This window comes from Artemia sp. Qi Xiang Cuo, chromosome 7 (genome assembly GCF_049724085.1).
Source record: "Artemia sp. Qi Xiang Cuo chromosome 7, ASM4972408v1, whole genome shotgun sequence".
Taxonomy (NCBI): domain Eukaryota; kingdom Metazoa; phylum Arthropoda; class Branchiopoda; order Anostraca; family Artemiidae; genus Artemia; species Artemia sp. Qi Xiang Cuo.
In genome coordinates this window covers 43,838,156-43,861,569 of record NC_142800.1, presented here as the reverse complement: position 1 = coordinate 43,861,569, position 23,414 = coordinate 43,838,156, and the positions used below count along the sequence as shown (strand labels likewise).

The 23,414-nt window shown below is 35.1% G+C and overlaps 1 protein-coding gene across 3 annotated transcripts in view; it reads right to left on the bottom strand.

Moving 5' to 3' along the window:
• Positions 1-7,440: 7,440 nt before the first annotated feature.
• The window catches only part of RPA2 (Replication protein A2), a 20,875-nt gene continuing 4,901 nt past the window's right edge, over positions 7,441-23,414 (bottom strand). For all 3 annotated transcript variants that reach the window (XM_089091554.1, XM_089091552.1, XM_089091553.1), the window contains exons 2-7: positions 20,382-20,488; positions 18,840-19,052; positions 16,616-16,804; positions 14,605-14,736; positions 10,354-10,433; positions 7,441-7,595 (exon numbers count right to left, since the gene is read on the bottom strand). In XM_089091554.1, the coding sequence (XP_088947680.1) occupies positions 7,514-7,595; positions 10,354-10,433; positions 14,605-14,736; positions 16,616-16,804; positions 18,840-19,052; positions 20,382-20,444 (759 nt within the window). In that variant the 5' untranslated portion in view covers positions 20,445-20,488 and the 3' untranslated portion in view covers positions 7,441-7,513. The remainder of the gene's footprint in view (positions 7,596-10,353; positions 10,434-14,604; positions 14,737-16,615; positions 16,805-18,839; positions 19,053-20,381; positions 20,489-23,414) is intronic.

The following is a 23,414-nucleotide window of genomic DNA, read 5'->3' as shown; positions in this document are numbered from 1 at the left end:
TGTCTCAAAGACTTTCTTTCGAACTCAACAACCGGTAAGCGCAACACCAGTCAGCCAGTTGAATCAGACTGCAGTAAACTTCTTTACTTTGAGGTAATAGACCGTTTCACGAGTGAGATGGACCAACGTTTCATGCAAAATATGCCTCTACTCGACGCTTTATCTGCTTTCATCCCCTCAAGTTCCGATTTTCTCGAACTTTCGAAAGTGGAAAGAGTTATGGGTCATTATCAAGAGATTCTCGGTGTCGATGACCATGCAATAGAATCCCAGCTTTCTCTTGCAAAGCTGCATCTGTCAAAAAGTGATATTCCAAAAATGTATCTTCTTCGAGCTATCAAAATCTTATCCGACCTCCCAGTTGCCTATTCTGCAGGGCTAAAACTGATGAAGCTAGTTGCTACTTTGCCTGTGACCACTGCCAGTAATGAACGATTCTTCTCGGCATTAGGGCGTGTGAAAGACTATCTGCGATTGACAATGGGAAACGACAGACTCAGGGATCTCATTATAATGGCCGTTGAAAAAGAGGAGGTAAAGAAACTGGATTTGGATAGATTAGTTGACGATTTTGTCAAGCAGCGACCTCGCCACTACCCCCTGTTTTAGGTATGTTTGCTCAATGTTGTTCTTTTTTCTCCATCTTAATTTTTAAAAAATCTAAAAAAAATCCTTGCCCCCCCCCCTACATTTTCGTGAATTGGCGCCACTGGAGAGCACTTGTCGAGGAAAGCCTTAATGATGCAATAGCTTACAACTCTTCTATCAGTAAGAAGAAAGACTTCATCATGAATAGAGAAGTCAAAGGCAGACTAATACCAATCTATCCTAGAATTAGTGGAAAACCAGAAGTGCCGGTTTCGATCAGCAAATTTGTGGTAGCAGACAGCGTCTTAAGACCTCCCTAATTGACAATGGAAGTCGAACTTATGAAACTTGCCAAAACACTTACTCTCAAAATGATCTATAATAGCAAATTCTAGTAGCTTACGAATAGCAGTTGAAACGGCGATAGGCTTGAAAGAAGTACATTAAAACAGAGTTTTTTTCCCTTTTTGGAAACGGTTATGGTATCTCCAATACGAAAAAGAAACAACATATCTTGTCAATCCACCGCCGTAACAGTAAATAAAAATCCTCAATTGACTATTTCATATTAAGGTAACTTTAGGGGGTCTCGAAAATTGTTTTCCATAAATTTCGGCGATTGTCACTATTTTTCAGAAAACAAAAACATTTACTTTATCTCCGTTCGAATTTCGTTTATTCCTCATAAATATTTTGGAAAAAAATACCGCAGTTAATTATAAGATAATTATGTAGGAAAATGACAAGCTTCAAAACATACTTTAAAAAACGAAAATGATATAGCCAATACATCAACAGGTGGCACCATTAAGTATCTGTTGTCTCCAATCTGTTTCACTGAAGCCACAGCCATGATTTTACAATGCATATACTTTCAGAAATATGTCTTACCATTAGTATTTATGGCATTTAGATACTATCTGTATGCATAGTTGACCATTCTTCTAGTGCACGGAATGAAATAACACCATCGAAAGCTTCGGTAGTGTTTGCCTCCTCCCTCCAATGGGAATAAATGCTGACAGCGACGTCCATGATAAGCTGAGAACTAATCATTTTTTTTTTTTTTTTTTTTTTTAATACTTACTGATTACTTTCAGCAGAGAAACGGTTTTTTTTTCTTCTTTATTCCCAGAACAAAGGAAAATGGGCAAGTTGGAGCTCCGGAATGAAGAAGCATGTAGCTTTTAATGATGGGCTTTTAGCTAACAGACTTTTTGCTATCTTGAAAAGTAACTGAGCTGAGAAATTAGAAAAATAGAGGTAGTTTAGAAACTGCCCCCTGTTATGTCACTTCCCTTTTTTGCAATAGGGTTGGATTAGGAAACAATAGTTAGAGAAAGAACATAAAATCCCGTCATTTAAGCAGAAAATTGACTCAGGTTACCCATTCCGGCAGGAGAAGGCGGCGATAGGAGTGATAGTATTATATGTTAGTTCGTTAAAGGCGCTGACTACCCCTATGACCCTTTCTGGCAGAAGGTCAAGAAGGCCCTTTGGATTTCTGACAGATTAAGGAAAGAACGAGGAGCTCAGGGATTCGTTTTTATTTTTTAATATTATTTACGACTGGACACGGGATATTTTAGCCGTATCAAAGTATTAATTTTCAAAAAAAGAGTTATTTTGAGGGGAAGCTCGAAGATTCATTTTCAATCATTATCTCAAGATTTTGATGGTGTAAGAAGGAGCGGGGAGTTGTTTTCTAAGAGACCAAGGTAGGGAGACGAGAGTTTCGAAAACTCCCTTATTTAGGGAGGGTTGATTTGACTTATGTATAATATAGTACCCTTGTCCTGTGAGCAAGTACTTAAAGAGGGGTTTTATTTTGCTAACAAGATTTCGATTTTTCAGCATAGCAGTTTCCCGGGTAACACGAAGTAGTCGGTTATTATGCATATAAATAGAAAATGAGAAAGTGCTTACATTCATCGTTTTTTTAAAGGTTCTCCAGTACGAAAAAAAAAACGTACGTGTTCATGAAATTAGATTCACGAAACAAGAAAAAAAAAACAGAAACGTTGGTATTCAAAATAAGCCTATATTAAGCAAAACATATTTATTCATATACATGAAACTCGCTTTAGGCCAAGCCCATATGCCTGATGTGTTCAAACTCCTTCTCCCCAACCATCTGCCTCTCAGCAGCCTTTCCCTGAACACAGATGGTGCTAGAAACATTTTATGCTGTAAGGTGAAACTATTATTTAAAAATGATAAACTGGCTGTAAAATACCGAAAACATCCTCTGATTCAATAATGTCAAAAATGTAATTTTGTCCAAAGCGTGATTTTACTCAAAAAACAAACCATTTTGTGGGAAATTGTCGTCTTCTTCTGTAAAATACTACTAAAATAATAATTGTGAAATACTGACTTTGATTTGCGAGATAAGATATGCAGGATATTGGGCAAGTCTATTGAATGATGACCGAAAGGAATTTCTTTGATCAAAAATGAAATTCTGGTCCTATTATTAGATTCCCTGACTCCTAGTGTAATTTAATGCTATCTTTTGGACACGGGCAAATCTTTTACAGTCAAGTATCCCAGCCAAAGGTCAAAGAAAACTCCTAAATTATCAAAGCCAAGGGTAATAAAGGCATTTATTTATATTTTAGCTCTAAAAGGTTTTATAATACAAAGGGGAAACAATAACTATAGCCTTTTTCTGAATAATGTTGTCGATCTGTCAAACATGTTTACACTACTGCCTTCTTTGTAGAAAAAAAATCCTATTGTCCCATTGTAAACTAAAAAGCTCTAAAACGAGCAATACGCGAAGTAGAATGGCGCATTTATGTTCTCAAGATTGTCAATGCTAATTAAGGGTGAGCGTTATCCCGTATGTCGGTGTCAATCATTTTTTAGAACTCAACCGTAAATCTTACTTGGAGTTGAGCTAAGGCATCCAAACACTCATACTACTTCCCTTGAATTCCCTTTTATGGCGACAAGTTATGTTAAGTTAGGTTATGGAAGGTTAGATTAGGTTTCTAACCCATTTCTGAGATTTATGATCTAACCTAACCTTAACTTTTACCATCAAACCTTGCATAAGACTAACGAAGCTAACTAGCAGAGCTGATTAAATCCAAGTAGAGAAAAAAGAATTTAGGACATTCAACGGTAAATGTCGCCATTAACCAAATTTCAGACATTCGCAGTAACATATATAAATAGCACTCCCCTTGAATAAGCGGCGCTAGGAGATGTAGAACACATTAAACCACCGCAGAGAATTTTCTCTCCATGAATTCGTTATGGAGTAAATTATAAATCCATTAAACAAATAGATGAACCTGATAGGAAAGGTTGGTAGCTTAAGATTTAGACGCTCGCAGACATGATGGACAACCAACATCAGCAGAAGAAGGCAATTTTGCAAGACAGCTTGAAATTCTCGAAAGTCTTCCAAAATGCACAAACTCATAATATCGAACCCGTGAAAAAAATTTTTTAGTTAATGCCGAAATCCCTGCGCTCAATTACACCAATGCTCAGTCCTGTGTGGTTGTGTCTTGCTAAAACTAAAAAGATAGCCTATGAAAGAGTGTGTAGTCTAAACATAGGGGTGAAAGAAACATCACCAGAAAAGCTAAGGAATGATACCCTTCGATTAGAGCAATGATATTCGTCTACAGCAGCCTAAAATAGGAAAAAGTAGCGTGTTTGAATACATGTCACCATAGTATAATCTAGAGAAGCTACGTTTTTCCAGTCAGTCCCCTTAGTTAAAAGAATCAGTGCATTTTTATGAGGGGGGGGGACCTTTGTTCTGCATATTAGTATTGAGATCTCTCTAACAACCTTATCCCTAGCGCTTTAGACTCTAGAAAACTATTCATTCTCACACTATATTTGGGTTTTGGAATCTATTTCTTTCTCCGATAGAAAGTAGTATTCAAACTAAGTCAGAAAAGTTTTACAAATAAAAGCTTTTAGGTTTTATTCTAAACTTAATACGTTTAATATATACTCCTTAGTTTTTCTTAGGGCTCATTGACTTTCTGAACTGAAAAAACGACTCAATTTTTTTTCCTTCTCTGATAGAAAGTACTAATCAGTTAATGTTAGAAACGTTTTACATATAAAAATTTTACGTTTTAATATATATTTAACCTATACTTCTCAATTTTTCTTAGGACTCATTGATTCTCCGAAAACTTCAAACAACCCTTTTTTTGTAAAGTCGCATTGAAACGTTTAATGGTCACAAAACGGTGCATTGTTTTGGTGAAACACGAACATATGAACAATTATAAATGGCACATGGCCAAGAAAATGCACTGAGACATCCAGAGGTCCCTTCAAAGCTTTTGTGTCTCTTCTTTTTTACTTAATGAACAGAAAAAAAACCCTAAGATGTGGTTCTCATATATTCTACACTATTATTTCAGGTAGCACCATACTGAAGGATTCTACCAAACAAGCTTTCTAATGTAGAAAGTAGGTAAAAAAGAGACAAGACAGGGGAAATAAAACAGGAAGTCTAACCCCCCTCAAAATATTAAGTGTGAGTGTTCTATTCCGCAAAGCTTAAAATAAATGTGACTTATTTAACAAAAAAGAACTGTATTTAACCGTTTTTCCCCCTCCCTAGAGATTCCAGAGCCCATACCACCCTCTGGAACAATTTCATTACAATATGATGCCTGCCAAAAAACCTCCAACATTGGAAAATTAAATTTACATTCACGGATAAGAGTGGAATTTCAATTTCTGCTAAACTGCTAATGGAAGAAAGAGCTGTGTCTTGCATTATAATTTATATCAATTTTACATTAACTCTAATCAAAAGGATAATTCATTAAGCACTGGGACATGTCTCTCGTGGAAATTCCTTTGCTTTACACTTATATAGAAAATTAGTTTTTACATCCGAAATATGTATGCATGAAAGTATGTGTATTGATACCCAGTATACAAACAACAACAGATGGCGTAAAAATAAAGAAAATAAAATTAAAAAAGATCCAAATTAGCCTTGCCGCGGCTGGCCAGTTTCTCGGCTACTCAGGTGCACTTCTAGCTCCTGATGCTTTTCGATTGGGTTGTGTAACTAGTATCACGGCTGTAGCTGTAGCTGCAACCTAGTAAAGAACGAAACACGGCCCCTACTAACCAAAAATTAAAAAACGCATTTTAATAAAAACTATCTTGTGAGAAAAAATTACCATTTGATGGTAACTTTTTTGTCGATTCGTCTTAATAATAAAGTATTATTTCGAAAACAAACTTATGGGAATTTCGAAAAATAACCTGAAAGCCTAAAAAAAAGGTATCATATCGAAACAAAAAATACACTATTGTAATTACCATGGCCGAAACCCTTATATAGGAAACTCACAGTCCCCTGGCTTGAACAGCAAGGGAAATATTTTTTTGAATTGGTAGCACTAAAGTGTGCTTATTTTCCTCCACTGCTAGCGGGGTAGTGAAACATCATATGAGAACTGTTTAAGGGCTCTTTTGAAAGTAAATTTCTATATTTCAATAAAATATTTTTTTTTTTACAAAAAACTGAATCTTCGTATACAACATGATGTTGTATTGGGTTTGATGTCATATTTGAGTGACTCCTGCCTGATTCTGTTGGGTTTGTTCTTTGCCATACGACTTTTATTGATTTTCAAGCCAATATATTTCCCTGTTGTTAGGCGGTTCTAATCGTGTACTTTTTATTCTGATCTGATTCTATTTTTAGGAGTTATGGGTTATTATATTTTTTAACATTGGACGTGATCGTCTCTTATTAGGTTGCTAGCTACCGCTGCAACCCGGATCTAGCTAAGAAAAACCCAAAGGCTTTTTCCTGTCTGTGTTATATGACGTAATTTATGATCAAGTGGAATACAAAGGTCCAAGCATAAACACAGCAAATCAACAAAAGTTAACCTTAGCAGAAATTTACAGTGATCGAGTGATATGCTAAGACCCAGAAATAAGAAGGTTAATTTAAGAAAGTTTACGTTTAGTCACTATTTACTCATCGTTCGAAAACAAGAAAATCCAAGAAAAGGCAGAACTTATTCAAAAGAATAGCAATAGAACATAGCTGTTTAACCTTGTTTGCAAAAATATTCTGATTAAACAAACAGTATTGCATCCACGAAGGGGAACACAAGGATATTTAAAAGATTTATCAGGATTAGAATTTTTGATGTCAACACAACAAAATCCAAATTATTAATTATTTATTTATTATTAATTAAGTAATTATTATTCAATATATCATCAAACCCAGTGCTAAATAAAAACATGGAACGTTGCTATACTATCATAAACTCTTGTAGGGAGAGCTCTATTTAATTAAAATTGCGAACTTATAATCGACCCATAGGCTAAGCGTATTTTTCACAATTAACATGCTATAATAGAACGAGTCAAGTTTCTTTGAAATCTCGTCCCAACAGCAAACCGAGGCAAGTAAGTTTAGCACACGGTTTAACAATGATACTATTTGGATCAATTACATTATTAAAGAGAAGAATCTTTTTGGTCAAAAACCACAACGTCACTGTTCAAAATATTAAAATCTAGATCAATCGTCTGATAGTTCTCTGAAATATCCCGGAAAGATTTTTCATAGCCCAGAGTTCTGTTAATACTAAACAAGCAATCGGTGAAGCACAAAATGCAAATTGTTGTTCCTTCAAAAGTGATGCACTGGAAAAGTGAGTCCTGGGCTAGGAGGGTCGCATTGTTACAAATAACAGTTGAAGATAAAATCCCTTGCTTCACATTAATAAAATCATCGAATTGTAAACTACGCTAAAATATAAACATTAAGTTACCACCACTGAGTTATAAATTGCTGTACATAGTTATAAACTGCGTGAAAGACATCCGTTCATTAATGTTTTGTTTATTTTATCAAAACGTATACAAAAGAAAACCCAAATGAATGATAAATGACAGCTCTCTAAGCATCTGTAGATTTAAAGGTATCGTCATCTACCGTAGAAAAGATGTGACCTTCGGATGTCATCATTTGTAAAATGGACCTAAAAAGAATTTGAAGTGAAATGGAACCTATTTATTATATGTTAACGAAAAAACTTGTATAAGACAGGGAATCTATTGATAAATTGTTGCGAATGGAATTGAACAATGCAAACAAGCATAGGCACAGGCATTTATTTTGAGTCGAGGCGCCCATTTCGAAAGAAAAGGGGATAAATTCGAAAATGCTTCAGAAAAGGGGGGGTTAATGGAAAACTATAAGACAAAAAAAAAACTTTGAGGTGCGGAAGCGCAAGGTTTGGGTCCAAAGACAAATATGAACTAATAACTAGTCGTAATTAATGTCTTGTCATAATTCAATAAACTAACAAAATTATATTATTCAATACTATACATATTCAATTTTATAGTGGTGTACGGGCGGACCCTTAACGAGTTTACCAGAACCCTGACTGCAAACAGGTGCCCAACTATAAAATTATATCCTTACAAACAACACAGCATTTGGACCGTATTTTAATTGATGGATAATTCTTCTGGGTTTTGTTTGTTTTCGTTGGCTATTTTGGACTGAAAGACCTCTTCTTAGCAAAGTTATCTATTATGGGTGGCCTTCTCACAGCAGGGGCGTAATTTGCTATGGGGCAGGGGGGCAATTGCCTCCTCCAAACCCCGGTTTGCCCCTTACTCAGGCAGGAAGGATGGGGTGCATAGGCAGAAAATAGGGATCATGATAAATAAGGAAGCTTCTAAGTCTTGCTTAGGTTGGGAAAGTATAAATCATAGAATGCTAGTTGTTCATTTTACGACTAAAAAAAGAGCAAGTTATGAGTCATAGTAGTATAAGCCCTGTAGAACCGACTGGTGGAGATAGTAGTGACTCAGATGAATTTTGCTTACGGTTACAATAATAAATAAACAGGATTCCGCATAAAAATATGGTATTTCTATGAGAGGACTTAAATGCCCGGGCTGCTAGAAATATGGATAAATGGTACCCTAGCCTGGGTAAATTTGCTATAGGAATGTCTATACAACTAAAGCATTTGACGGCTTTGCAGAAAACAAGGGTGTGGATATTAAAAAGAATATTAAGATTATAGTGCTTATGCTATGATAAATAATTTTTTCATCAGACATATGGTTATACCTACAAGTAAAAAATCTTTGGTTCGTTTCTTCAAAACTTAGAGCAAAGCAGAGGCTACTTTGACAGCTAGTTTTCTAGTAAAACAGTCTCCAGTTCATAATTTAACAGCTTGCTAAATCCTTTTTAAGCTCATCGCAATGAATCTGGAAGTTTTGGTAAATCAAGCAATAAAACATCTTAACTTACTAGATTCCAAAGTGAAGAGACAAAAATTACACCTTTAGCTCATATAAAACTAAAAATGACTCGAATAGAAGAGCTTAAGATTATCAATAGCCGACAGTCATAAATCTTTACGACGAAAAAAACCACTTTTAAATGAGTTTATTTCATAAAGAAACCCACTAGAAAACAATGGTTACTCTATTGATTGGCTCGGGAGGCTTAAAGACAATAAGAGAAGGACAATAAAGACACGCTTGGCACAGTCCCCCAACACCTGCCATACTTCCACCACACTCGGCACGTGTCACCTGGTGAACGTGATTTTTGAAAGTGGGCAACCCCTCTATCCGAATATAACCAAATCGTAATGGCAATTTAGTATGCGTGAAAGAGGAATTAGAAACTATTAGTGGCACTCAAGGGCGTATCCAGAATTTTTCGGGGAGGGGGGTGGGTACAAAAAAGGGAATTTTAAAAACATCGGAAATTTTTCATATGCATTTTTGTTACGTTTTTACCTGTCAGACAAAAATTAGGAAGGAGGGGGGTTGAAATCTGGTACACTCCCTCCGTAGACACAACATTGGTGGCACTCACACTATAGAATTGCCCACATAACTAGAAAACCTTAAAAAAAAGCTTCAATTGTTTTAATTTTTATTCAGTAGAATTTAGATTTTAATTTAATTTTAAAATTCAGATTTGGAATTCTTTGCACTTTATTTTCACTTTTCTGTTAAAGCAAGCTTGGCCTGCAGAACATGGGCTAGTTAGAAGAACAGGCACGAACACATGTACAAAACTCGTATGTATACAGATAATATCTATACAGACTTTTGAAATTAGCTTCATGACTTTGCTGGGAATCACTAGATGACACTAATTGTCATTTCATGCGTATAATCTTTATTTCAAGTTATTTGATTTTAGATGAAGATAAAACGTCGTTTGCTTTTCTTTTTCCATAATGAACGAAGTTCTTACTCTTATTGGCTTTCCTGCTTTGCGGTCCATGTCGAAAATTAGGAATTTGAGCAAACGTTCCAAAAAAATAAAGATTGAATCTATTCTTCAGGTAAGCGGAAACAATTCAAATTTCTAACCTGAAATACTGAAATATGAATCATACAAATATACATCTAGTTTCAAACCTAAAAGTATATACAAACTGAATATTCCCTTTGTTGGTTTGGTCAATTAGTTTTTGATTTAGTCTACCGGAAAATATTTGTACTTCAGCCATGGGTGCCCATAAGCTGAATTTTAGAGGGGGGGGGCTTACCAGGACTTCCATCGCTGTATAATAAAAATCTCAAAACAATAATATAAGGCAGCATCATTCAGCCCAGGGGGAGGGCTAAACCCCCTCTGCCCCCCATATGGGCGCCCATGACTTCAACTAATTTAAAAGCTGCAAAATTTCGCCTTATTAGAAGTAGCAAAGTATAAATAAAGAGAATAAAAATCGAGGAAATAGAACTTACTCTATTTCTCTCTTGCTAATGATGCCTTGACACTGCCTGACAATATCATCTTTGTGTATACCCATTTCATCACTTGAGTTCTAAAATAAAGGATTTGAGCGTTTGAGAAGGAAGAAAACTGGTGAAAAGCGTGACTAATGCTGACAAACAGAATGACCAAAATTATCAAGGAATATAAAAAAAAAACAAGAGTTAACAACGTGTTTCATATAATTCGCGTTAAATAGCTATAACAGCCATAAATACAGTTTTATTTGTCGTGGGGGAATTGGAGGATGATGACGCATTGGTATATAGTGGTTTATGTCGTAGGTAGTTGGGCTAATCTACTGTTAGTTGACATGTTGATTAGTGGTATTTGGATTGAATCAGAATTTGGATGAGGGTATATTTGTTTTTCCATGTTTATTGGGCTGCCCCTTTGGACAACATTGTGTCAGGTTTTTAGGCAACCCAGAAAAGTGTTATGTTGCTATGTATGCAGTAAATATTTGTTCAAAAAATGAAATTTAAAAAAATTATTTCTTTTCTTCCTAATTTTTATTTATCTCTTCCCATGGAGCAAATTGCGCTGATCTGGATAGACGGCTCAATTCGAACAAATATTCCGAAGAAACAGACCTCAGGTATAAAAAGAAATTTCAAAATTATACAATGAGCAAAGCATATATCCTGATTACATTGACCATACAGTTGTTTAGACGAGAATATTCAGACATTTATTTCGAAAGGGGGGGGGGGAAGAGATAAGCCCCGATTTGCAGTAGTAAACATTACCAAAATCTTCGTAGAGAAGGAAAAGTTAACGACAAAAGGAATTCGCATTTCCGAAGATTTCTTATGTCAAAAATCAAAATGTGTTTAGGTAACTTCATCTCTCAGATGAGACACAATCGTAAATGTAATCCCCTTTCAATATCTATTCGAGGAAGGAGGGTGCAGATCGAACGTAAGTTATAGGGCGCACTTGCATACTAATTTATTTTGGTACTGTTGGCAGCAACAGGGAGATTACCTGTTACGGCTACTGTGGCCAGTATTTTTGCTTCAAGTGCTGGTTGTTGGTGACGTTTTCTTTTGTTTCTTGCATAGCGTTTTCACCTTTAAAAAAAAAAAAAAATCTGCCAAGCTTTGTTATGAATAACATTTAAAGTAATCTCAAGATGCCTTGCCACTTTTAACCCTTTTCGTTCAAGCATTCGGTGGAACGCATAAATAAAGCGTTGAAGGTGAGTACGTAAATAAAAGATACAGTAGAGCTGCAGCTGTTATTCTGAAAATCTAGAAAGAGGAAGTTCTAAAAGAAAGAACAAAGTAACGAAGTGAAAAATAAAGAACAAAACAAAAGTCACTATTAGAAATTTTTAAGATGATGGCTCCGTTAACAATATGCATACAAATGATTACCAACTTGCACGCTGGTTAGAGTCATAAGAAGACAGTTGGGGAAGATGTCTTGACAAAAAAAAAGTTTATCAGCACAACTAAGTCTAGACTTAGGATATTGAAAATAGTTTTTGAGTCTTTCGTGACTGAATGTTCACTTTTTAACAATGAGTAGTTTTAATTTCAGTTACTTACCGTAGTCTGTCATTTAGCCAGATAGAATTTTAAGATCTTGGATAAACTAGCGAGTCTTAATAATTCTGTTCTTGTAATGGCTCATTTTAAATTTAATTTAATGATAATTTTATCACCAAATGGCATTAGAACCGAAAAAGAAAATAGTGTACAGCGTTGAAGAACGTCCTTTATCACACGGTTTAAAGACCGTATGCCATATGCCAACTAGGATAGCAGATGTGTCAGTTTTGGTAATTGATAACAAATCTTCAGCTTTCAGTTCCGTCACTGTCTCTTATTCCAGGAGACTCATCAAACCATTGCATAAGTCTGATATTCAGGTTGATTTGCCCTATGGTGGAAAAGGCAAAACACGTCGGAGACAAACACAACTTTCACACAAAAGATTTCAACTAGATTTCAAACATGAGCTTTGAGATGTTGACTAGAGTTCTGTAATTAAGGTAAGGGATCTGAACCAATGATAAGATAAATATTATTATATTGTGAATCAAAAATTAATCTATTTTGTCCATCTACGAATTACTACTACTACAACTAACAACTCACTGCAGCAGCAAGCTACCTGAGGCCAACACAGCTACGCACAATCCTCCTCCACCCCATTCTATTTATAGCCTCCCTCTTTACACCGTCCCAAGCAGTTCCCATTCCCCTTAAAAATTTCCCTTGCAACATCCTCCCGCTCCACTCATTGCTTTTCGTTTGGACCTAAACGGTTGGCTGACAAGAACTATCTTTGGCAATCTGTCATCCTTCATCCATAGAACGTGTCCTAGCCATCTCGACCTTTCTCTCATTATAGCCACGGAAAGGGGGATTGAATCACATTTCTCGTAAACATTACTATGTCTTGACAGACTTTGACAATCCTGTTTTTGAGTCCCATAAGTAGCATCTTCCCCAGCTGAAAATGCGAGTATTCTTTTTGCACCAGTCACTCTTTGAAGAACATGAAAAGATTGATAAGAGTTACAAACAATATTAATCGGTAGGAAATGATGAACTTTCATCTTATTTAAATTTGTGTCCAATAGTGTATGACAAATATAAACACTTTTTGGACGCTCACAAAACCACTAAAAACATTTTAAAATAAAGAATAGAGAACAATTGGATTTTTTTTTTTTAACTGATTATAAAAACTAAAATATGGATCAGAAAGAGAGATTATTTTTGCGTTGAGAATTCTAAACGTGAAACATTTAAGGATGAAAAGATTGCAATATGGCACTTAAAAATACAAAAACTAAATAATTACTTTACGAAAGGTTTTTGTTGGTTTGTCCTCTTGAAAACTTCGCTCCCCTCCCTTATGATCAGAGGACTTTCGTGTTGCAAATAATGTCCTATATATAACAGAAAAACTTGGTATTTTGCAAATGTGAAAAAAAACTCCCAAACGCAATTTGGTATTTTGAAGTGTGCATTAGTGTTTGTTTCGCCTCTTTTGTCGTACTTAACAAACCCAAAAAAAACAACTAAATCAAAATGCACAAAAGTCCTGGATGAAATTCCTAAGAAAGTCCAGACATGAAGGGATGTCTTTCACCCTGAGTTGATTTGAACCATCCAAAATTTTACGGTGTAAAAACTCTATATACACCAATCCAGTTGCTGGGAAAAAAAATAATTGAAAATCAAGAGAACAGGTTCGCCATTCTATTTTAATTTGTCAGCTTCAATGATTAGAAATGGGTTCTTTTGAAGAAGACGAGTGAGAAGTTACTATGAAATATTTGAACTTTTGATATAAAAATGTAAGATTTCAAAAATTTTCTATAACTAAACGTTCCACAAGAAACAAAGGTTACGCGAACCCAGCTTTAAGGAGTAATTATCAGTTCAGACTTAAGCCAACAACCATAGGTAGACAGCAATTCTCTAAGCTGACCGTTTGCTCCCCCCCCCCTCCGGCTTTTCAACCCCCTTCCCATAAAATCACCTCCTAAGACTCAACACTATTTGTTCGACCTCGTTTAGAGTATGCTTGCCTAGCCTAGTACTACATAGCCTATTCACGAACCAAACACAGACAATACAAACAAAAGGTCTCTAAGAGTAGTATACAGTCAAGTCAAGCTCTTCTTCCCCTTTCTCCTCCAAAGTTCGAACAAATACTCCGGCTGGGAGGAGGCTCTGTGCAGAAGGTTTGGGCTAGAGACTGATTCTTATTCTCAGGTTTCTGGCATTTTCTTTCCGCCTCACATTCACACTCACCCCCCGAAGCATCGTAAAAGCACGAGAGAAAGCCCTACGCAAAGAAAATATTTTATACCATCGTTTGCCAAATGGCAGAACACTAGTAGATAGTGGGAAAGAGTCTATTATCTCTGTATTATAATTATTTTTATATATTTTTTATTTTTACTTAGATTCTAGAGTTTCATCCCCGAATATTAGTTGGACAAGTGTCCAACATGACGATATTTTATTCAGCTACTGACCGAGTTATTTTTTATCTTCGACGAGAACACAAATTCGGCCATTACGTTTGTGAGCAGTCGTTTTGAAATATACTATTCATTCATTTATTATGTATCTATTTTGAAGCTCTAAATATTTTAAATACTCTTTGTCAACATTATGACTGTAGAGTGATCGCCTTTCGATCTAGGCTGGTCAAGAACTATCGGAAGCATATAGGGCTAATGTTAAAACACTTACCGCAATTATTGCGAGTACTCTCTGCTGATTTGGAGTGAAACCACTAGCCGTAGAGCCTCTATCCATTAGTGGCGCAATGATTGAATTAGGCAACGCCCCTTCTGCTTGGTGACTAATGCCAGACTTTTCAAGCTACAAAGTTCAGAGGAGATAAATAAAAGATCTTTCTCTTGGGATTACAATAGGTCACTTCCAGAGTGACAATGAAGACAAAAGATAGGGAATAGGATTTACGTGACGGAATTTGTAGCAGCTAGAAGACAAATAGACAATCCAAGACTAATAATGAAGTTTGAATCGCGAATTTCGGCTATTGTAGGAAATTTCACAATTTCAGGCTGAAATAACTTTGTCTACTATATATGTGAGACTGAAGCTTATTCATTCACACAAAGTAACTGTCTTAGCTGGATAGCCCATTATTTTTTTGTGAGATCAATTCCTGAACCATCTAATTCTGAAAAAAACACGGTCTTGATGATGATAAACAACTCTAATCTGAATTTAGGACCAAACCAGAATCTAAACAAATTCACGGAAACAAATTAGCCTACTGATTTTTTCAAAGTGACGAAAACTACAGTCACCTATGAAGATGAGCCATTTCATCCTAAGAAAAAAAAGTTTCAACACTGGGTTTTAGTTCATAGAAACAACATGTTTTTACAAATAACAACAAATACATTGCTTTAGAAAAAAGACAACTCATATCACACCAAAATCTATAAGTACTATTACAGTAAGTTTAGCTAAGTAACAGCACAGTACTAAATCAATTCAATAGTTTAGTTTTTCCGTTTTTAACATCAATCTAGTCAAAACTGTTAAAAATTCTCAAGTCATTGATATGGTTTGATCCTCAAGTGCATAGTCTGGATTATCTGCTTTTCATTGGAAAAAAAAGGCAGGTCCAATTCGAACAGTCAAAACAAATTTACTGGTATTGTCACTTATTTATTTCTTACGCATTGAGCTTGAAAGTACAGAGAAAGAAATATCCTTGTAAAAGAATCGGTGTCACAATGAAGCAAAATTTTACAAATCCCCTTGTGGCCGTATCTCTCTCACCCATGTGTTTTCTTCCGAACTTTTTGTAAGTTACAGAGAAGCAGTTTAGTCATTTAATTAATGTATATCACGTCCCTTTTTGCAGTGAGGAAGCAAAAATTTAAAATAATAATAAAACATGGACGGCAAATCACTCTTTATTGTCTATCCTTGAATATGATTTTATAAACTTAAAATAAACCAGTTGCTTTTAAAATATACTGTTTATTTTTTCTAGGAAAACTTTCAAAATTACATGAACTAACAGACTTACTTTTTGCTTTGCAAATCAAATTATTCGTATTGTGGAAGAAAAGTGACTGAAAAAAATATTTTTAAGGAAGACATAGCATATAATCCATAGGGACATTTAAAGGCTAAGGGTAGAAACGTACGTGATAATTTTTATTCTTCTCTGTTCTGTTAGTTGGTACCTGAGTTTATTGACTATTAAGATGTCTTGCCCAAATTGTGACTTATTACCCTCCTTCACTTTTTATTAGACCTTCAAGAATAAAATTTTCTTACGAAAAAATCAAGAAAAAATTATTCAGAACACACAAGCTCTTGATCTGAATGTAAGATCTGAGAAAATCGGTTTCATAGCAACAAAGACCAGTGACGGGTGACAGAATGCATTGAACTTGTATAATTTGGGCTATATATTTACACATTAGGGGAGTTGGGGTAAAGTATAGCGTGTCTGCATGCAAAATGTGTTAGCTACAATTGTTCTACATTTGACGAAGTGAGAATTATTTTATAACTTCACGCTGTCCAAATAATTTACCCCCCCCCCCCCCTAATGTGCGAACATATAGCCCAAATTATATAGGTCCAATGCATTCTGTCACCCAAGCATGAAACCAGTTTTTAAAGATCTACAGATCAAAATCTTTGAGTGTGTTCTGAATAATTAACAAGTACCAAAGAGGCTTTTATGCACAAGGAAATAAATGCTTACATCTTTCATTTGAATCTGTTTCAGCTTCAGGGGAGTGTACATGACTTCCAACATATGACAGGTTATGTCGTTATAAGAGGCGCAAACTCTAAAGTTTATAGCCATGAGTGACTTTCTTCCTTGGAATTCTTTGAAGTGCCCAACAACCTTTACAATCGCTTCATCAGTAAGCTCAGCCTCTTGTTTAGTCTAAGAAGAAAAATAAGTAGATGTCAAGTTGTGTCAAGTAGCGCTACAAGTCTAACTCGCAAAATGGATTTTGAATGTTAGTGATATATTTTGAGTGAGAAGTGACAAAAAAACCAGTTTTTTTAAAGAATGATCTTGACAGGCCTTTATTTTATAAATTTAATAAAGAAACAGTTAGAAGAAGACAGAACAATTTAAGATTCTAACATGTGCATTAGCCCATGATATTGCCTTATATTTGGAAAATACTGAAAAAATAGCGCTGTACTAAATACACAAAGTATAATTAAAAAACAGGACGTTGCTAAATGCAGCAAGAAAGTCTTTAACTAGCCTGCAAAAAATCAAAGACTAATTTTATAAGGTGCTTATTATTCTTTCGCAGCTATAATATTAAAGCTTTTGCCATACAATTTAATTTCTCTAGAAAACTCAAGCTAGGCCAGTTTTCGTATAAAGAGTTTTTTTTTAGAGTTTACCAAATATAAAGAATTGTCAAGAGTGAGCTTATTTTAGCTGCTTTTGTAAATAGACGTTGCATAAACTGCGAAGCAATGATGAAAATAAATAGCCTCAACCATTGACGAATTAGCCTTGTATTTGAATAATGTTTTTTCACTCGGTAGTTTTCTCAAAATACTTTTTTTGTCCACTTGCAAAGGTGATTACGAAAGGGAGTATTAAAGAGGGGGGTTTTAAACACTAGTTTAAAGGTTTTTGATCATGGTTATTTCAGTAGTAGACCTTTTTATGATTTCAAGCCTTTACACTCAAGAAGTGACACTAAAATCACACTTTGGTGCCATAAGACATTTTATGGTAGTGTTGTCATGACGAAATTATAAAAAGTGCGTAAATGTGAATCAGCTTTCAAATCACCTTAAGCAACCCTCTATGATATTTTAATGCTGGATGAATAAAACAGAAAAAGGGAGACTTGCCAGCGTTTCCAGCTCTTTTAAAAAGTTCCCTTTAATTTGTTTCCGCCATAAACTTTTGCTATTAAGATAAATTTAAATAATAGTTATCACTCCTGAACAAGGTGCTGGTTTTCTCTGTACTAGGGTACAGCTATCACTACAATAATGACCATTAAGTGAGTTCAGGTCCTGGGCATGAAAAGTTTCACTAATATTCAAATACAAAGGACAGAAGGATAAATTGTTGTTTTTGGAGGGGTGATAGTTTTACATCGAAATGGAGTAAAAAAAGAAGCTTTTGTCACCTCCGACAAAACAGGCTGAATTACATTTTCTAGTTAAATTGTTGATTTGAGGAGGGTTGAGCCGAACGCGTTTGATTTGAATAGGGGTTGAGTGAGACAGGTTTGGGGTAAACAGGGAAGGAGTATTGGGTTAAATGAGGGTTGAATTGCACGGAAGCAGTTAAATGGGGGTGGAAATAAATAGAGGCTGAGTTGCACGAAGGTTGAATTACATAGAGGTTGAGTTGAATGAGAGGTTGAGCTGAATGGGTTTGAGTTGTATGGATAATGAGTTGATTCAGAGTTGAGTTACATTGAGGTTCAGTTTAATGAGGGTTCAGTTAAACGAGAGTTCAGTTAAACAGTGGTTCAGTTGCGTGAAGATTCCGTCGAATGGGGTTGAGTTGCACGGGGGTTGAGTTGAGTGAGGGTTGAGTTGCACGAGGGTTCAGTTAAACGGGGGTTGAGTTGCACGAGGGTTCAGTTAAACGGGGGTTGAGTTGCACGAGGGTTCAGTTCCATAGGGGGTTGAATTTCACGGAATTTAGTTAAACGAAGGTTCAGTCGCACAGAGTTGAGTTGCATAGGGGTCCAGTTGCATGAAGGTTCAGTTAAATGGGGTTTAGTTGCACGGGGGTTCAGTTGCACGGGGTTTCGGTTGCACGAGGGTTCAGTTACAGCTAGGTTCATATGAACCAGGGCTCAATTACATGGGGGTTCAGTTGCACCTGAGTTTAGACCTACGAAGGTTCAGTTAAAGGTGTTCAACTTCTTGGGGTTCAGTTAAATGAGGGCTCAATTACATGCACACACTTAAGGACAAATACAAACCTCGTCATCATGAAAATATGTAATTTCCATGATTCCCGTCTTATCATCAAGGTGAAAATTCGTTCTACCAGGATGAGACTGAATATTTTTCACTTGACCAATCAAAACAATGATGGCAACAGGCCGATTCTCTACAGTGATTTCACCACCTGGACATCGTAGAATCTGACCAACTGTCATTTCAACTACATTTTGAGCTTTGGACATTCCAGGCTTTAAAAAAAAGGAAGTTATTTTGAAAGTCTTTTCCACCTTCAATCCTGGAAAGTGTTTATGAATACTGGAAATTTCAAAATAGCACTACTAAGAGCAAAGAAAACAGTGGCATAAAATATAAACACTTTCATATTTTGATCCCCTCCCCCTTCCAACCCCTTATCTAAGATACCTTCTAACGAAAGTTTAGAACACTCCGAAAGTTTCAACTTGATAACACCGGCCATCGAAAGGCATAGCTGATGATCGAGTTATCTGCTAAAACATGTCTGTGAACATTGGGTACATCATATAATTTTAGTCTCATTTTCCTTGGGGAGTAGGGATGATGTAAGCCGTGGAAGCATGTTTATTAGACCTTATGACATTTCTGAGCAAAATAAATAACTCAGAATTTTGGTTCAACATCACGGGGATTGGGGGGGGGGGGGAGTGGGCAAAGCGCCATTTTATTTATATTTGTCAATTTAGGAAAATACGCAAAATGTAATAAAAAGCATCTTTTTGTACAAAATACTAAATTGTTTGATTATAATGATATTTACTAATTTTAAAGTTCGTTTGGGTTTAAATCAGTTCTATTACTAGTAGTAAACTGTTCCAACCTTAAGCCACCTAAGGCAATCCCCTTATTGGACACTTCGTTCTATAGCATCCTTTTTAAGGCTTCCTCTTTAGCCACTTCCCAGTAATTTGTACAACCTCATCTTGGCCTAATCCAGAGCATCCAAATTTTCTTTTACCATCTTGATGGCTATTTAGAAGATATAATTAGTATATATGGTCTTTGTTCATCTAGATTGAGTCCTCATCCCTCTTTCCACTCTTTCTTAATATTTTTAGCCCCTTTGTTCCTGTAAAGTTCCATATGGAACCTTGTAAACAAGTGAAAATAATGAAAATGAATTCAACAAATAGAAAAAAAACAATGGAAAGTCTTTTATATTTTCTACAAATAATGGAATTTCTTCAAAACTTAAAAATACACTACCAAGATTTCCTTTCTCTTCCTATCTCTTTGGAACTTTTTATACATCAAGTAGGAGCAACTGTTTTTTGTTTCTGGAAAATTTATTCGGGAAATCTTTTTTGCTTGAAAAATTGTAACTAGAAACAAAATACCTGATTTCAAAAGACATATGCTGATAGTTAAGAAATCACCACAACAATCTAAAAAAATCAAGCCTCATTAAAAGTTTTCATTGCCTCAATGGAGAGACATTAAAAAAAAAAAAAAAAAAAAACTACCATTGCCTCAATGGAGAGACATTAAAAAAAAAAAAAAAAAAAAACTACCCTCTTGTCAATATACAGAACAAAATTTACCTTTCTGGAACCAGCTGGTGAGCCACCAGATGGAGAACTCATAAATCCTCCACTTTGATCCATTTTTCCCACTTTCAAGAGCTTAAAACAGTAGCAATAGAGTTAGTCTGAAAAAGAAAGATTTTAATTAGTAGCTGTTTTATATATTTTGTTTAATAACAAACTTTCATGTATCCACTAAATATTTTGATTAAAATCAATTCACAGCAAAAACTTATAATTGCCCAAAAATTAGGAGAGTAGTTATTAGCCAGTATACCTCCCAAAATTTCCCTAAATAAAAATCTTTACTTTGGGAACTTATTGTTCAATTACAGATTATCTCCTAACAAGTTATCAGATCTATTTAACTGCCAACAGCTGTGAATATCAAGACAAGTGTAAACATTGCTGATGAGAAGATATAGTCATGTTAAAAAGGTTGATTAAATGATCGATTCTATTTAAATCCTAATGCATTGAGAACATTGCCAAGGTTGGCTCTGAGTTTTAAGGAGGGATGCAATAGCAAGACCCATATTACTCAACCTTTCAAAACTTGTAGAATACTTATGAAAAACTAAATACCCTGTAATAAGTAATTTCTGAAATTACAATCTTTTTTACTAAAGTTCATTGGCACTCAATATTTTTGGCACATCCCTAGGGTTCTGGGGAGCCCAGTGTAAACAGCCGGACGTAAACAAATGCTTGCTATTTGGAATAAAAAAAAAGAAAGAAAAAAAATGCGTTCATCTAAGAAGGTACTTTAATACCAGAAAGACAAGGGTGATGAAATGAACTAGAACCCCTGGTAAAGAAAATACAGTTACCAGGTTTGTAGATGAAAAACACCTCTCCATAATAAATTATTTATCACCCATATTATCCTTCACTTATCACTCTCTTTCTCTTATTTTAGTAGACAGAGTGACCTTTTTTTTAATTGCTTCTATAAGGATAAACCTGATAAAGAACCTAAAGTCCCTATGGTCTGGGGTAACCAACAATAAACATAATTTCATTATTGAGATTCATATGTTCCCTAAATTACAAAGACTTCATATTCCTCTTCAAAATGTTCTCCTTATACACCATAATATGCTCTAAACTTGTTTGAATAGCTAAAAACAGCCTAAAATTCTTTTCTTTTGAGCATTATTGCTGTTTTGATTGCACTTTGCCAGTAATTTGTAACCAATTACAGTAGTAATCTAAACCCCATTTTGTTTGGCAGTTACTGGTTACTGGTTGCTAGAGTGACTAGTAAATAAAAGCTAGCTTCTAGTGTCATTTCTTTATGCAATTACCATATACCTTGAACATTGAAAAGTCCTGTATCTAAGTTGCAACAGAAAGTATTTCTTTCATTTTGGTGCTTGATTTTTATTTTTGAAAACTTAAAAATGTGTGTTTCTAACTTTTAATGGATAACTAGAAAATACTGTCACAATGTTCAACAGTCATCCAGTAAAATAAGAGAATGCTAGTAAATTAAATGGTTACAAGTCTAGCACCAAAAACAGGGCTGCTGTCTATGATCTCAATCAAAACATATAATAAAGCACCTTTATAACTGAAGAACTTTATTAATCTAGAACAATCCCATTTATAGGATGAATAGTAAATTTCAAAAGAATTTGATTCATTCTTTAACTAAAAGATAAACATATTATTTGATTTTACAATCATATTTTTTTGCCAAACATAGTAATCACTAATGTCACAATTGCATCATAGCCCCTCTTCTTAAAGCCTAAATAAGGTGGCAACAATGGAGTAACACCATAATAACAAAAATATTACTTCAGTACAGATTATACTTTGAATGAAATCATCATAAGTGAGTGCCAGAATAGTAAAGCCAAAAAGATGCTCCCCTATTGCAAGCTGATTTCTGAAAATCTGGCAAAAATAAACAGGAAACAACATAAAACTAAGGACAGGGATATTTATTCTTACTAAAACATATTCAACTCATCACTGCTAGGTTTAGAAAAGCTAAAACACCAAGATTTATTGGTCTGAGGGATCAAAACCTTCCCTCATCTCCCTAACTGTGTGAGAAGGATAAGAAACAGTAAAAGTCATACTTAAAATAAGCATGTTAAGTGTAAGAGTAATAACCACTGCAATAGATTTGACAAGTGCTGAAATAAGTTGTAAAACTTGATCCAAATGATTATTCCTGATTGTGAAGAGTCTATTGCCTCTCACCTTAAGGCCAACACAGAGAAGTTTTGGTAGCATGTATCTAAGACTAATCTCTCGCACTGACCTAAATGTAAGATTAGAAAACCTGATGGCATCATTATCACTATACAAATGGAACTGCCTGAATAAAAAATTATGCACTAACTTCACCACCATAACAACAGACACTTATCCTCCCAAGTTTCCCAGTTGAAGCAACTTTCTCAATGCCACTCATCTCCTCTATTGATGGTGGTGTTTACAAGAGACCAAAGAAATGTTGATTGCAAACAACTTTTTGAAAAACAATCCCCAGTATATTACTAATGCAATTGAACTGATCTTTTATTAATTTATTTTATTAAATAAAGGAGGAAGCCATAGGCTTGTCGCATAACAACACAAAAAAACAACAGCTCAAACAGCAACATGGCAAAACACAAAAAAAAATAAAATGAACAAATATTCATAAATAAAAAACAACTATGCAACAACTATATTACAGAAACTGTTTTTCATATAACTCAGTTTCAACAAGAGCACTCTTAAATGATTGCACTGTTTGCATAGAAACTATGGTATCAGGTAAACTATTCCAAAGTTTAGTTGCACGGTTAACAAAGCTAGATTGACCTATTTTCTTGAGCACTTGTGGCTGATACAGTTTATACAAGTTTTGTCGAGTGGCTGAGTAATGACTAAGTTTGAAAAAATCAGCCCAGTCCACATTATTGACACCCTTCATAATATGGAATGTATTGATCAGGTCAATCCTATCCCATCAAAACTCCAGAGAAGGAAGTCCCAAACACCCCAGTCAATGCTGATATGGTAAATGGCTCAAATATGGCACAAACTTTG